The sequence below is a fragment of the Nilaparvata lugens genome, chromosome 6 (genome assembly GCF_014356525.2).
Source record: "Nilaparvata lugens isolate BPH chromosome 6, ASM1435652v1, whole genome shotgun sequence".
NCBI classification, from domain to species: Eukaryota; Metazoa; Arthropoda; class Insecta; order Hemiptera; family Delphacidae; genus Nilaparvata; species Nilaparvata lugens.
This window is the reverse complement of record NC_052509.1, coordinates 20,566,408-20,584,299: the sequence shown is the minus strand read 5'-3', so window position 1 is coordinate 20,584,299 and position 17,892 is coordinate 20,566,408. Positions and strand designations below refer to the sequence as shown.

The 17,892-nt window shown below is 33.2% G+C and overlaps 1 protein-coding gene across 1 annotated transcript in view; it reads right to left on the bottom strand.

Annotated features, from left to right (window-relative positions):
- Positions 1-17,892, bottom strand: part of LOC111046472 (locomotion-related protein Hikaru genki) — a 245,283-nt gene that overhangs the window by 35,376 nt on the left and 192,015 nt on the right. Inside the window, exons 7-8 of the mRNA XM_039430371.1 lie at positions 10,449-10,583; positions 5,160-5,312 (exon numbers count right to left, since the gene is read on the bottom strand). Of these exons, the coding sequence (XP_039286305.1) occupies positions 5,160-5,312; positions 10,449-10,583 (288 nt within the window). The remainder of the gene's footprint in view (positions 1-5,159; positions 5,313-10,448; positions 10,584-17,892) is intronic.

The window sequence follows — 17,892 nt, the reverse complement described above, 5'->3', positions numbered from 1 at the left end:
TAATGATAAAAACCGAGTCACAGGTGTTTTCCTTGATATAAGAAAGGCATTTGACATGGTTAATCAATATATTCTCCTCAGGAAGATGGAAAGGGTTGGAATGAGAGGACTGGTACATAAGTGGTTTGCATCGTTTCTGGAAGAAAGGCATCAATATGTTTTCCTCAATGGTTAAAAAAGTTCAGTGAGGAAAATTAATGGTGGAGTACCACAAGGTTCGGTCCTTGGGCCAATATTGTTTCTTATCTTCATTTATTGATCTGTACTCTTCATCATTCAAAGGGGAGTTTACAGCATTTGCGGATGATACGGCCCTAACCTAAGGTGAAAAGACAACCCAATTGCTGATGGAGAAATTACTCACGATGTTGAAATGCTGTCATTGTGGTTCACGTGTATCTGTAGACTGTAGCCCTAGTAGGCTGTCTGAATATTGGAAAGTCTGTCATTGTAAATTTTCCACTGTCTCAAGGTTTTCAAATGCTCACTCCCATCAAATATCATTCAATTGTCAGGGGCGGCTGAATGATTGTCCTTGTAGCAGTTTTCCACAAACGGATTTTGTGAGATATTTATGTTTAATGGTCGATGAAAAGCTCAGTTTTAAGCAGCACATTCTATCTCTTAAAAACTATTTATACATGTTCATGTGCAAATTCTATTTTTTGACGTCTCTGTGTCCATTGAGTGTCATGAGGCAGATTTATTTTGCATTTGTGCACTCCAGACTAAACTATTCTATTACTTGTTGAGGTAGTACTTATCATACTCATGTGAAGCAGCTATCTGGATTACAGAAGTCTTTTGTGAGGAGAAGGATGAAAAAAACAAGATTGCATGAATCCTTTCCTCTCTTTCTAAATTTAAATATTCTGTCACTTAGATATTTGTACGTTTTTAGAGTTTTGCAGATGTTCTTTAATAGGAGTGGCAATGCTGGCGCAGTTGTGGATACTATTCGATCATCATCACGACATGGTAATAGAGTTCAATTGCCAAGACCAAGATCCACCATGTTCCAAAAATCTTTCTTCTTCTTAGGTCCAAAAATTCTTCAATAATTTGCCTGACAATGTAAGATCTTGCCAATCGTACCCCTTGTGTAGTAGATTGATTAGAGAGTGGCTATTCGGTCTTCCGGAGGCGGTCGAAGCTATGTTTTTTGTTGTTCAGTGAGAGATCACATTTCTCAAATTCCAAAAGTTATTTTATTTACTATTTTTTCTGTTGATATCTTTCATCTTATTCTTTATTACTTTGTTGTACGACTTTTATTTTTGTTTCTCAATGCCTTGTTTTTCATTTCCTAGTTATAATTACTGTATACATTATGTAAGGTATTCGATGAACAAATTGATTTTTTTACTATGAGAGAGTTTCTAGGGTCTGCAGCAACTCCTCCATGCATACAGGGGAGCTTCCCTTGCATAAGAGTATTTATTGTCAAGATAATTAAATGTATATAATATTCATAATTGTATTATTTATTATTAGTTTATGCTCTAGATGATTGAGTATTATTTTTTATGCATTGTTTTTGGCAATAAAGTTTATTATTATTTTTATTTATATTTATGTTCAACGGATCTCGAAAACGGCTCTAACGATTTTCACGAAATTTGGAACATAGTAGGTTTATGATATAAAAATTCTATTGCACTAGGTCTCATCCTTGGGAAAACTCGCTGAACGACATCAAAAGGATAATTCATCCTTAGCTGAAACAGCTGTGGATAGTAAAATAGTGAGTGAGCGAGTGAGTATGTGAAAAATCAAAATATCGCATCCCCGAAATTCATAAGATGACATATAGCCAGCTGTGAAATATAAACACGGTCATTTTAGAGAATTGTATTCTGTTTATCAATAAAATAACGAGCGAAGCTCGATGCCCCGATATTATACTATTAAACGAGCAATTTCTGTTTCTATGTTTAGATGTTTATATATCTGTATGTAACCGGATCTCGAAAACGGCTGTAAGGTTTCTCACGAAATTTGGATCAAAGTAGGTTTATGATATAAAAATTCGATTGCACTAGGTCTCAACCCGGGGATAACTCGCTGAATGACATTAGAAGGATAAACGTCCTTGGAAAAACAGCTGGAAATTTTGTCGTCTGTCGATACCGTAATGGAAGTGAGTGAGCGAGTGCATATGTGGGTTATTCCTCAGTTTATCTCACGAGAAAAATAATCCAGCAAGAAAAACTTATTTTTGTCCATTTATCGAAAACGGCTTCTCACGAAATTTTGGAACAAAGTAGGTTTATGCTAATATATGAAGATTCGATTGCACTAGGTCTCAACCCTTGGATATCTCGCTGAAGGACATTAAAAGGAAAAATACGTCCTTGGAAAAACAGCTCGAAATTCCGTCGTCTGTCGATACCGTGGAAGTGTGTGGGATCATCACGCTGATCTCACGGGAATAAAAATCCAGCTAGAGAAACTTATTTTCGTTTATTTCTCTTTTTTTAGAAAACATCTTTACTTCAGAAAGTCCAAAATAGTAAATAGATGCTGTTAGTGTAGAGTAGTACATAGTATATCAATAAATATTGTAGCAAACATAGTAATCATTCTAAATCGAATTCATAGTATATCTATTTGTAGTTGATGATGTGTTTGTTTTTTGGAGTGTGAATAGATTGTTATTTTGATGAGTGATAGTAGCTTTGATTTGAACTTTGTAACCAAGATTTTGATTTGGACTATAGTATAAATTTGAAAAGGGACAGTTTTGGGCATAAGCCTGTTATGCCTCCTCATATAACTGTAAAAATAATTGTACGACTGAAAAAATGAATAGATAAATAAAAACTATAAATTCAATCTTTCGTTAGAAATTTTCTATGCTTTTACACTCCAGAGCGAAGCTCGGTCCCCCGATATTTATTATGTGAAATAATTTCTCATTGGATGAAATCATAAGCATTGAAGCCATTTATACCAAGAAAGCAATTTATTTCTGTTTGTATATGTGGGTTTGGGTTTGTGAATATGTATGTATGTATGTCGGACGGATCTCGGAAACGGCTCTAAAGATTTTGATCAAATCAGGAATATTAGTGACAAAAAACATTATTTTGGAACAGATCTCAACTCTGGGAAAATTCGCTGAAGTTCCTTGAGAAAGGATTATTGGTCCCTTAATTAGCAGCTGACCAGAAAAAAGTTTTCCATGGTCTGTTGAAAACGTAAGAGAGTGTGAGCAAATGAAAAAGATCCTACCATATTAAGCGAGCAATTTCTATATTTCTATATCTGGTAATTTATATTTATATCTGGTTATTTATGTTCAACGGATCTCAAAAACGGCTTTAACGATTTTCACGAAATTTGAAACAAAGTAGGTTTATGATATAAAAATTTGATTGCACTAGGTCTTATCCTTGGGAAAACTTGCTGAACGACATTAAAAGGATAATTCATCCTTGGCTGAAACAGCTGAAACTTTCGTCGTCTGTGGATAGTAGAAAAGTGAGTGAGCGAGTATGTGAAAAATCAAAATATCGCATCCCCGAAATTCATAAGATGACGTATAGCTAGCTGTGTTTGTTTTTTGAAGTGTGAATAAATTGTTATTTTGATAGCAAGATGTGAAATATAAACACGATCATCTTAGAGAATTGTGTCTGTTATAGCCTACTATAGATAGAGTATATCTAAAGTAAGCCATGATTCTGTTTATCAATAAATAAAAATAACGAGCGAAGCTCGGTGCCCCGATATTTAATTATAATAGCTGTAGTTGAGTTACCAAATTTATCGACCTTATTTTAAAACATTGCAGTATTCATTGAACATATGGAAGAATAGGTTCAGAAAGTGACCGGATGATAGCAAAATAAATTTAAAATCGATCTCTCCAAACATATTGTAGTTGAATGAATGTAATGTTCATTGTGAGGTGATAGAAATGCGACCAATTTCTTCAGCTTCTGTTGTATTGGTTCCTCTGTTGCTCTATGTTTGTATGCAGCCATGGCCTCGAGAGAGCCAGTTGCACTGTATGTTAATTCCTAATCCGGAATACCACGAGAACCAATCAGAGAAGCCTTCTATTGAAGAAATCCCTGCTCTGATTAATTGTCATGGAATTTAATCATGATTGAAATTGAACAGGCTTTTGTGCTACTGGGCTTGCTATTTTCATGTTTCAAAATCAGCTAAAAACTAAATCGAGAAAAAATATAATACTCCATCAGCTGCTCTTATTTTCTTTCATGATGTCATTACATGACACAAGACAAACCTATTGATATTGATAGATCACAAGTAAATACTTAAGTTGTCAATTTAGATAGAAATTGAATTGAGACACATATTAATTTACATCCAAATTTTCATCCCTAAGCTTTTGGTTTCAAGCGAAGATCAAAGTAAGAAATCATATGATGGTAGTCGATAATCAAAGTGATTGAATAAACTCTATTCAGATTTATGCAAGTTCACATTGAAATGATCCTACTTTAGTATTTATGATAGTAGGCTAAAGTTTAGAACATGAGAAATCAGCCACAATATATGATACTCTAACTATTATGAATGGACTCTTATGTATATGAATGTATTCCCATGGAAGAAAGAAAGATTGGCTGCTTTCACACTTTTGAATTAGTGAAACCAAAAGTAAGTGATAGGCTATGCCAAAAATTTCAGAATAAGCAAGAGATCCATGGATACCAGAGTCAACAAATTCAAATAAACTAAATTTGGAATTTAATTTTCAATTACATCAAACAAAAGCAAAAATAGCCTGAACACTGCTAATTTGATAACTGTCAACGGGAAATATTAATTGCCAATGAATAAAGTCAAGGTAGACTCTTGAGCCCTGTCCAATATTCTACAAAATTCGCTGCGATTAGTCTACTATTCTACAGAGCACTTCTAACACTTCAATTAATTATTCAGATGATTTGACTTGATAATTTTCATGCCAATTTGTGGCCTAATCTCAAAAACGATGATTACAATTTTTGTTGAATACTTAGATTATAAATATTCCACAAAAATGATCTTATCTACTAATTCCCGTAGCGAAGCACGGGTGCCCTGCTAGTAATTTATAATATTGTGAAAAAAATTATTGTCAATAGCGTTGTCATAGGCTACAATAATTTTTTAGAATGTTTGCAATTGCATTGACTTACCCGATGCTTGACAGGTGAGATTGGCCGTTCCATTGAGCCGGAATCCGACCGGACATTGGAAGATGGCCGACTGGCCAAGGCGCGTGCCTTCCACATGCGCTTTCAACTGCTTGTCGGCTTCAACCTGCCTATCCAGCGATTCACAGTGCACCGCTGAAATCACAAAATTACTAACTGATAAAAGTTCAATCTGAATAGAGATTAGAATATAGAGAATTTCTTGTAAAAGAATTCAATTTTTAAATATATGAAATTGGACCCGCGCATTCATATCGTGGACTAATAAGGATTACTGATAAGGCGATTATAAAGTTTGTTTATATTGAGTAAGATTGAACATTTGATTTATTTATTGTAAAAACTGATTTCTTGATTTCTCAGCATGTGATTTTGAAGGTATAAATGTTCCTTTTTCTTCTTTCTCTATGTTAGGACATAATAAACGAGCAATTTCTGTTTATATGTTTAGATGTTTTATATATATCTGTATGTGACCGGATCTCGAAAACGGCTCTAACGATTCTCACGAAATTTGGAACAAAGTAGGTTTATGATAATATATGAAGATTCGATTGCACTAGGTCTCAACCCTTGGATAACTCGCTGAAAGACATTAAAAGGAAAAATACGTCCTTGGAAAAACAGCTGGAAATTTCGTCGTCTGTCGATACCGAGGAAGTGTGTGGGATCATCCAGCTGATCTCACGGGAATAAAAATTCAGCTAGAGAAACTTATTTTCGTTTATTTCTCTTTTTTTAGAAAACATGTTTACTTCAGACAGTTCAAATAAATAGTAACTAGATGTTGTTAGTGTAGAATAGTTCATAGTATATCAACAAATATTGTAGCAAACATAGTATATCATTCTAAATCGAATACATAGTATATCTATTTGTAATAGATGATGTGTTAGTCTTTTGAAGTGTGAATAAATTGTTATTTTGATGAGTGATAGTAGCTTAACCTAGATTTTGATTTGAACAGTAGTATAAATTTGAAAAGGGACAGTTTTGGGCATAAGCCTGTTGTGCCTTCTCATATAACTGTAAAACTAATTGTACGACTTAGAAAATGAATGAGTAAATAATATTTATTATAATACTATTAACTAGAAATTCAATCTTTCGTTACAAATTTCCTATGCTTTCACACTCGAGAGCAAAGCTCGGTCCCCCGATATTTATACTTAATAATATGTAATTGAAATTTTCGCATTTGAATTACGGTACATTTATCTCTAAAAGATCTTTCTGCATTGACTAATTTAGTTAGGTTATTTTTAATTATCTTATAGTGTTGACAAATGATCAAGGAATATTCCTTTTCAATCGCTGTTATCAAATTTTCTTCAATTACAACAGATAATGAGGAACGCTCTGGGGCTTACGTCTGTGCTTTTGATAATCGTTTTTGGTTTTGTTTAGTGTTATTGTTAGCAGTTAGGAAGTAGAATCACAATTATTTTGGGGGAAGATTCCCTATCGAGATTGGATAGTAGAAACTTCTGAACTCTGGCTGACGGCTTCGGCTAAGCTAATCGAATTTGAGTTTCATTTCATTTGTTTTTCAATACAGTGTTGTAAGATGTTAGAGAATGAAATGTTTATCTTGTAGCCTATTGCAGTGTTATTATTGTACAAAAATTGTAAAAAATAAATTCTTCATCATCAATGTGTAATGCCCGTTTAAGGGTTCAATATTTCTTGATAGGTTGATCTATATCGAGTCAAGGATAAGCCAATACTATATCAATTTACATTGAAAAAAAACGCAGAGAACTATACATTGGAAGAAACTTGAATATAATATCTATCTAAATATTTTGATAGGAATAACGATAATATTTTATCCTCTTGATTGATTTTTTCAAATAACTTAATTTAGGTTCAAAATCCCTACAACTGATGTTTTTAACATGTGCCTAGGAGCTAATAATTTCAATAATTATTGTTGTGTGATTGAATTCTCGCTATGGATATTTTTATGCAACCTGAATCTCATTAATATTCAATTATTACTCCTATCATTATTTTGAATAAGCTTCATCGTTACGGATTATGATTAATTGATGTTAGTTTGATAAGAGCAAGTGAATGAGTTATTATGAGAAGGCTCCACTTCAACATGGGAGTATTACTTTTGAAGAAGTTCTCAACAATGAAAGAATATTCTACTAGTAGTTCTGCGAACAGTAGACCTCGCTCATGAATAAATCTTTCAATCTAATGAGAAGGGCCAGTACAGTAAGTACAGTAACTTATATTGTGAAGATTCAGCCATGTCATCTATTATTTTCTCCATTGAAAGTGCTAGAGACACTGTTTCCAGAGACACCGGATTTATCAAGGAGGTACCTTCATATCGTCTCCATATTTACAATATTAACATATATTACAACTTTTCAATAATTAATTATAAAAAATCGGTCAACTGACGGAAAATTGGAATATGCAGTAGGAAATTTAGACGTTGAATCGTCTCACAGACGATGGTCAGACGGAAAATGATTCTAAATAAGATGGGTTTGGTGACAATGACAGGAGGTCACAAATCAGTTTCCGATCTCATACCAAAAGGAAAACAAAAAAAGTTGACACTTTAGAGCTACACAAAAATGCATACAATATAATAATTATTGTACCTGATAAACTGAAAATACTGTTGAAAAATAACTTAAATAATAACTGATAGTTATGAATAAAAGGAGTTGGAGATTGAAGAAATGCTTATGATGTTAAATATTGTCTACAATATTAAAATAGAATAAAAAAATATTAAAAAATTGAATATAAATAGAATATAATAAAATAGTTGTTGATTTATTAGTTGATTAATCATCAATCATTAATTATATTAAGCAAGCAATCTCTGTATTTATATATCTGGTTCTTTTTATATCTGGTTATTTTTATATCTGGTTATTTATGTTTAACGGATCTCGAAACGGCTCTAACGATTTTATAGATAAGCATTTTTAGTTTAGTTCTGAATGTATTTCACTCCTGTTTGCAGACAAGATTTTTCTTAAGCAAACAGTATTGTATTCAATGTTCTGTAATATCATTTGTATGATGGAATTTGTCATGTAAGTGATATCATTGAATAAAACTTGATTTGATTTAATTTTTATGATGATAAAAATAGTCCACAACTGAAATAGTTGACTTATCTGTAACATAGACAGAGATAATAATAATACTATAAAACGTAAACATCCTGAAACATCCTAGAACATAGATATAATAATCCTATTATATTAAGCGAGCAATTTCTGTATTTATATATATCTAGTTCTTTTTACATCTGGTTATTTTCATATCTGACTATTTTTATATCTGGTTATTTATGTTTAACGGATCTCGAAAACGGCTGTAACGATTTTCACGAAATATGGAACATAGTAGTTTTATGATATAAAGATTCGATTGCACTAGGTCTCATCTTTGGGAAAACTCGCTGAACGACATTAAAATGATAATTCATCATTGGCTGAAACAGCTGTGAATAGTAAAAAAGTGAGTGAGCGAGTATGTGAAAAAACAAAATATCGCATCCCTGAAAATCATAAAATCATAAGACGTATAGCCAGCTGTGAAATATAAACACGATCATTTTGAGAATTATTTTGTTCTGTTTATCAATAAATGAAAATAACGAGCGAAGCTCGGTGCCCCGATAATTATCTAGTTATTTATGTATTGAGAGCGTAAAACTCGACTGTATTGCTGGAATCACATTCACATTTTTTTCTAAAACTGCAGTATTGGATTCCAATACAATAAAGAGTTGTTTTTTCTCAATAATTCATCCATTTAATTTGATAAATCAATTTAATAATAAAAGTAATATAATAATAATCATATAGTCATATATAATAATCAATATTGGAATGATAATTCCAATATTATCATAATAATTCATTTTATAATGATTCATACTATTGGAAGAAGATAAAACAAAGTATCATTTTGAAAAAAAAATCTGGTCTAAACGAGATTCGAACCTGGGTCACACAGTGCAAGATCCAAAACTCCATCTCTACACTACCGTGAGTTGTTGATACTCAAAGCGAAAAAGTAGAAACATGAATTGCTGCATCTTCAAGGACGTTAGATACAATAAAGCAACGTTAGTAGACAGAAGGTTGATCACTCACAGGTGTAAGATTCGAATTGGTGGGGGGAACGCCACCGTGACGTCACGTGTAGTAAAAATGTGATAGAGTAACCACACTGAGCATACAGTTTATTCACTGTATCTTCAAATAAATCGTCGTTTAATCCCCCCAAGATTGACCTGGAGCTTAAAAATTCTCCATACTTATAGCGAATGAATCACCGATTCTAATGATGTTGTTAAATATTTCAAGTTCAATCAACTTGTATGAATAAAGTGAAGTTGAAAGTTCAACTTGTATAAATAAAGTGAAGTTGAAAGTGTTTCAAGAATCCAAAAACGTGACACGAAAAAGTTAATAAGCTGGAAAAGCGTTAGTAGACAACGTTATACTATTATAATTTCAGATTAACCCATAAAAAATCTTGATAAACCAATGCATTGCAATAAACCGATAAACCGATCCCAATAAATCCGATGAATTTTATTCATATAAATGCACTGAACACAATATGCTGGTATCGAGCACATGTTCCACGAGAATTAAAATATCTCATCCCCAAAATTCACAAGCTGATGTATAGCCAAACTACAAAATATAAACACGAACTAGAAGATGAAGAATCCTTAAGGGTTTAAAGGGGAAGGTTAGGAGGTGGGGTTTATATGGCAAAATACTTGTATTATTCAAATGTTTTGATAATTATTGTAAAGCAGAAACATAAATCTTGCATGTTTGAAAATGTTTGTATTATATAATTTGACTATACGTCACCGTATATGATTTTCAAGAATGCGATATTCTGTCTACTCTATACTACAGCCTACGTCACGGCTACAGTTCCCCCACTCCAATTGAATTTCAACTGAAATACTATGGATGAGTGACCAACTTTCTGTCTACTAACTTTGACAATAAAGTACATTTACGATGGAGGTTGGTTTGCGGTTTCTTGAATATTACAAAAAAACCGGAGGTCTTATCAAAAATCGTTACACATACGTTTCTGCGCCTCGTATACCAAATTTCGTCCAAATCGGACAATAACTGCGACTGTAACTGCGGTACAAACAGACAAAGGCCGATCGAGTCGACACTAAGACCTAAGCTTCGCTTCGGTCAACTATTTAGAACTATTTAGCATTTGAGTTACATCTATTTTGTTTGTTACCTGTTATTCTTAGTGTTAAGCTGTTGGTGAGACCTCGCGGTGTGGCACAAGTAAACACACCTGAGTCTTGCATTTTTGTGTAATATATGGAGAGTCTGTATTTCCAATCTCTCTCTTCAGCAGCTATTGCCCATCCTGCAAAGAACACAAAAAGTCATATGAAATTGAAACCCGATTAAATGAACCTTGGGTATACTTGAATAATTCCGCCATTCTGGTATTTCTCTGACTAAGTTGCTCTAAGGACATTGTGAATATTTCTGTATTTAAAGTCATTTATTGTCTCATTCAACATGAAACTTCATAAATTCAAATATTCATTTGTCTGTATTTGTCTGACTGAGTTGCTCTATGGATATTGTGAATATTTCTGTATTTGAAGTCATTTATCGTCTTATTCAACATAAAACTTCATAAATTCAACTATTCATTATTATTTGTCTGTATTTGTTCTAAACTGACTGAGTTGTTCTATGGACATTGTGAATATTTCTGTATTCAAAGTCATTATCGTCTCATTTAACATGAAACTTTATAAATTCAATAATAATTCATCTAATTAAAGCAATTACAAATAGGAACCAGAACGAATCTAACATTATCATGATTTTAACATAGTAGCATTCATTGATGATTTTGATGAGTGTTCGTATTCATTCTATTAAAATTGAATATACGCAATTGGAAATGTTTCCAATAATATGATTATCAATTATAAATTATCTCAGCAAGTACTTCATCGATGTATTTACTTAATGAATTCCTAATAATGTGTTATTGGAGTTTCAATTTCATATGGGTCTCAATTAATATAGATATAGAATAAACTTTGAACAATTCTGGTAGGTTGTAGAATTTCAATCATTGGGATATAATCGAGTAGGATAATTACTCTTGAAATAATCTCAATTCATGATACTGTCAAAAAATCGCATTTTAATGATATAGTTGACCATTGAAAATATAAATCTGAATCAGTTATTGATCTTTTATAATATTGTAATAACAATCTAACGTAATCTATGCTGATTATATTATTCAATTATTCATATTGTACTGAATAAGTCCCATGGTAAATCACGACAGTCAAGTTTACTTAGTTCACAACATATTTCAATCAAATATATTTCGTTGACTTGAATCGTAGACTAGTTCTTCTCAAACCTCAGAAATATGATAACACTTGTTTTTGCTCGTGAACAGTTTTTAGAACTATGAGCCAGTAGCAACCTCTTCGAGCGTAATGTACAAGCTTGTTTCCTGCTGAAATAAGTTATTCCATGAGAAACTAATGAGGTTGCTTTTTACGAGCGGAACTAACGCGAGCCGCTTAGCATGGAAATTTTTAATCATTTCTGCTTTAAAATGAGACCATTAGCTACCATACACACGCTCTTCCACTATAATGCACTTTATTAAAGGGTGGATTAAGTTTCAAATGGAAATGTACCGTTATTAATCACGGATATTTGATATTTTCAGAACATTTCGTTTTTGAAACAGAAATTCTTCACGTTCACTATAATATTTAATTGCGAAATCACAAGTTTGTTCCAATGAATATATTTCTTCAGAGTTTTCATAACATGTTCGTTGAAAGATCAATGAAGAATGTCTAATATTCTAACATGATTATCATAAACCTGGTGGTTTCGAACGCATCTGAATCATTATCATCCTCTCAATCTTCCTACTTACGCACAAATCTGGAGTTAGGGTTGAATATTGTCGTAAGTATTTGAATAATATCATAATGGAAGAGGCTGCACCTTTTGTAAAGGATATTATTTCATCTTCTGTAAGATTATGATTTTCATCAGAATGGTACTTCAATTGTTAGATTGGGATAAAAATTCATCCAAAAACTCATATTTCTTTGAAATTCACTGTAGTTAATCATTAAAACATTGAAAAAAGTGTAAATGAGAAAATGTATTTCATTATATTGGAGAGGAGTTTTTCCTAAGTCTTCTTAGGGATTATTGATGAATTCTTTATTGCTAATTAATGCACGCACGATTCAGATTCGAAAACTCTTTCGAAGCTATTGTCAAATAAATACCCTCATCCGATAGAGTTTTGTTGTGTTTTTCTTTTAATTCTCTCTCAAATGTTTATAACTAATTTCTATTCACATTCTCACATTATGATAAATACTGAACGCAAGAAATTTTATCACTTCTTCACAGCTTTCTGTTTACCATCGAAAAAAGTTATAATATTATAATTGGTTAAAAACCTGATCATATTACAATTCTCATCATAAAATCCCAAATCTATCGGACTCAATTTCTTTATCACTAGGCATGCTTTGGGAGTAGGTCTATTCAGCAAGCCATTCCAAGCAAGCAGAAATAGGCTAGCCACAAACCATAACAATCAGCGTATCATAACTAGTTTGAATGATGTCAGTTATCCAGTTATATTTTGAATGCAGTGCGAATTCAACCCATCCCAGAGAACTACTCTGAAACAGATAGTGGCTGCAGATTAGGTTAAGAATACCGGGATAAGATGCAAAATCTTCGCGAATTTCTTTTCTAACGTTCTCTTGGAATGTCCTGCTATCAGAACGGATGTCATTATGCTAATCCCGGAAAAACCTTGGAGCGATGCGAATTATTTATGTTAATAGAGGATATTAAGTCAAAGTTCTGCAAAGAGATATTTGGACCTCCGGGCAATGCTCCAGTCAACTTTTTTCCATGCACTATTTCTTCTTCATGTTTCTTCTCCGTTTGTTTTTCTTGCCGAGGAAGAGATATATGAGGAAAACTTCAAAATGAAACATTTGCGTTGGCTTTCTTCTCGTTTAAGCCAGGCGTAAAACCGACAGAATCTATCAGCGGAAAAACGTTTTCTCGGTTTATTTACGGCCACTTGGAATCCTCCCAATCGTATGCGATTTAGCACTGAATATATTTGGGCTTTGAAATGGCAGGTCTGTGGGCTTGAAAAATAACTTTTCTGAACTATCTAGCTAATGGATGTTTGAAAATGACGTACAGGAAATTAGAGACTCACAAACGTTTTTCAACCGTTTTGTTCTCTATTCAATCCTACATATTTAATCTACTCCATTAATGTATGTAGAGATTGGTTTGACAATGGCTTTACATCAATTTATAAACAAAAGTGAGTTGAAATTGAATAAGTCAAAAGCTGAATTATCAGAAAGTGATTTGCCTTACTGACAATGAATTAAATTTTCTATCAAGAATAATTCAAACACTATGATATAGGAGTATGAATAGTTTATGTATCGTATAATGATTGATAATAGTACTAATAAAATATGAGAACAATAAATTAATGACAGAACAAATAGTTGAGCCTGCTTGATGGGAGTTTAATTACTCAGGGCTATTGTTGAAAATAACACAATAGAGTCACTATCATGCCTCTGCCCACTGCTCTGAAGACTTGTGCCCACATCGAAAGGATACAGGAAATCTTGTTCCAAATATTTCCCAGTTGATTTGTTAAAGATATCATAATAGATCATACACAGACTTCAAATCATCCCTCTCTCACCTGAACACCACAAAGCAGAACTCAGTACCATAAAATATCTAATTCAACAAAACAGATGCCGTCACAAGCTCATCGACAAATTACTCTAAAAAAACCAGACAAGGACAAAAATGAAAATAAGTATGAAAAATTTATAACACTCACAAACATCAACAACAAATCCAACAGAGTAGTGAGTATGTTTGAAGAATCTGGGTATAAAGTGACAATCAGAACAAAAAATGAAACATGTACTCAAATCAATAACGAAAAAATAATCAGGGAATTAACAAAAAACTCAAACTCCCAGGAGTGAACAAGCTGAAATTTTCTGAATGTGATAGATTTCACATTCGGCAAACAGGCCGTTCTTTCAATCAAACAACCCAAGATACAAGGAACATATTCAAGGACCAACAACAAAAACAGAATTTGCATTTGCTGACCACCTAATACAAAAAACACATAAACACACAAATATGAACAATGACTTACAAATCATACACATGAAGAACAATGGTCTAGAGCTCGATGAAATAGAACAGTTTGGACTCAATTTGAAAGCGATAGACAATGCATATTAAATCAACAAATCAACTTCAAATCCCACATCCTCCCAGCTACCTTATCAGTCACATAAGACCCAATAGACACCAATAACAGCACACTAAAAACTCCCATCCAAATCTTCCAATTGTCTATGACGTGTACAACCATGAAGATGATGTACCTGACGAAAGATCTCGTTGTCATAGTTTGTGAATAAATTCATTTGTTGATGGAATTTGACTCCAAAAAAGTAGTCTAATTCATCTTGCTCATTGAATGTTTTCAGCCTATTTATTCGATTGAATCGGTTCTTGGCCTTTCATCATATTTATTTCCGTATTCTATTCATTCTTCAGATTTTCATCATACTGTCAATCTGTTCACGTAGAATATGTACAATCTGATTTGGATCAAATACGGAAATGTATAACTGGCATTCTATCAGAAGATCGTAATGAACAAAAGAATTATCGTTACCATTTCCATGTCCAACTTTCGACTGCAGTAGATAATATTTAAAAAGTATTTTGTGGAGTGAAAGATTCAATCATCGCAGATCAGAAATGTGATACCGATGGCACACTAACAATGGAGCCGTCTGTTTAAAATCATGAACAAAGAGAGAATCATCATGAAGGAGGTGAAATCCAAAAGCTGCAGCAGTCATCATCATGCTTTGTTCTCCATAATATTCTCTATCTTTCTCCTATCATTTCCGTTGCACGCTAGGGACGTTCATAACGAACGATTCCATTTGTAACCTCCCTTTTCAACCATGAAAGATATACACGTGCCGATTTTTCATCAGCTTTCATAATGATTCTCTTGCAAGGTGCATTGAAGTTTTTGTAAATACAAGTTGAGCACGTGGAATGATTTGGTGTTAACTGTACTGTTCTGACTCAATAAGAATCAGATTTAAAAATTATTCAATTCATGATATCTCACTCAATAGAAAATTGGTCGATCTATTATTGTTTAATGAAAATATCCGGAATAACAGTCTTTATTTCTATAGAGATAACGTTTGTACATTCACTGGAACTCTCTTGGAATTGAGCAACCAGGTTGAGAAATTCTGTAATTGATCCGATCCTGATCGATATCACAAGGATATTCGAACAGCAACAACGGTGGAGCACTTTTGAATTTATGAATTATGAATTCTAATAAAATATCATTCAATTTCCACAACATGAAAATTGTGAACGTTCGAATCCATTATAGCTTTTTAAATCCCAAAAAAATCATTGTTGGATGTTGGATTCAATTCTTTATCCTCTTTGTCTAAAGTAGGCTGAGAAGATCTTCAGTGTTTCAGAACACTTTTTAATCCTATCAGATCCCATTATTGAACCCTATCAAACTAATTCATGCAACTATGTTTAGCCAACTCATAGAAAATCTACTACTTCTCGAACTCTCCTGTATTTTCAACAGAAGGAATTGAAGTTTGCATTCCAAATCAATCTTGGCATTAAGGATGTTCGGTACACCTTTTTATTTTCATTTAAATTGGATAATCTTTTTCAATATAATTGCTAAGATCATTATAAGAGTGAGAAAAAATGGCAACTGAAATTTTTAAGTGGTCCAATAAGCGAGTTATGGGTTGTTGAAGTGCTAAACTCCGTTTTCCTTCAGATCATAAAAGGTTTCGAATTTTCCATTGGAGTTTTTTTAATACATTCAGTATATCATTGGCTTTGTTCTAATATGCGTTTTTTCGCGATTAATGCCAAAATCAACAAGTTATCAAATTTACAAAAAATGTTACTTTTCTATTTATGAACGATATGAGGAATAACATGTTTTAGTTTGGAAAGATACATTTTTTGAATTTTCAAGAGAAGTTCAAATAATATAGTCGAAACCGTTTATGATCTGGAAAGTTAGCACTTCAACAACCCATAACTCGCTTATTAGACCACTTAAAAATTTCAGTTGCCAATTTTTCTCACTCTTATAATGATCTTAACAATTAAATTAGAAAAGATTATCCAATTAAAATGATGAAAAAAAGTGTACCGAATAGCCTTAAAATAGCACTTTTAGCTCCAATATCATACCAATGATAATTTATAAGCAGCTTAGTATTTGTGGACAGACACGTGAATGCTCTGATGCAGTATTTATGAGCCGAATAGCGCTGTACTCATGTGGGCATAGTTCTCCATTCAAGTCAAGATATAATATCTTTTTAGTCTTTCAGATAGTCTCTTGGCCAGTACTTTGAAACCTCTACGTTTGTGCATATGAGACAAAATTTTACAACTTACAAAGCCCAATTGGAACCTCCACGTTTATGCATACGGGACAAAAGCCCAAACAGACATTGTGCCCGTACCTGGACCGCAGGCGAAGGTCATGTTAGCAATATGTTATAAATCCATCCGACTAGTATTTTGACAGTACAACACAGATGGCTGAATAAAGCAAGGGTGTAGTGACCTATGACCGCAATGGTGTGTGTGCTGCAAGTTGCCTATCCTGCGCCTGGAACTAGGCTAGTGCAAATGTTGAGGCCAGGCCTAACCGCTGCAAGGTGGTCTGCTACATGATTTAACGCCGGCTTTCTCTCTTCCTCTCTTCTGTTCTGTCGTCGGCTTTGTTTTGTCGGCGGCATTGGTTTGCTGTGTATGTGTAGACCGCTGGGAATGTGTGGTGGAGATAGTTTCGCTCTGCCTTCCCACACTGGCCAGAATACCTACCCCATTTCACGTGGTTTCTCGTCTGTACTGGCTAGACTGGATTAATATTCTATCCCCATCATCTAGTATTTCAAGTGATTTGGGTGGGTAAGATTGAAATTTCTATGATGCGAACATGTCGAAAATGTGTACATACCGATCTACAGAAAGCTCTCTGGATCTTTCAGAAAAACGAATAATTGATATATATGATGCTATTTGCATTTTAAAATCCTAAAATCCATTTTTATCGAATCTTTATTTCTCATGCACCTTTTTGAACCAAAACATCAATTAAGCTAAAGTAAAGTAGAAATAAGTTGACAAATAAAGTAACAATAAGTTTTCTCATGATTTCTTGGAAAGACAAGACAACAGTTATAACTGATAACAGAGTGAATATTTCTACTATGAAACATATAGAATCGAATTGTTCATTCACTGATCTTATCCATCCGCTACCCTATTCGGTTTCATAACCTATGGACTGGTTGACAGTATTCAAAGGTGACCCTGTCTTGAATTTTACAATTTTAATATTGTTTTGTGAAAATGCTTCACAGAACTCAAATAATTCAAACTCCGATTATCTGATCAAAAGGCATTACTGATCTACTAGCAGAGTTAATTCATACAGTGAAGCATCCAACTGAATATGATTGGATTGAATCATGCTACGTATATGTTAATCA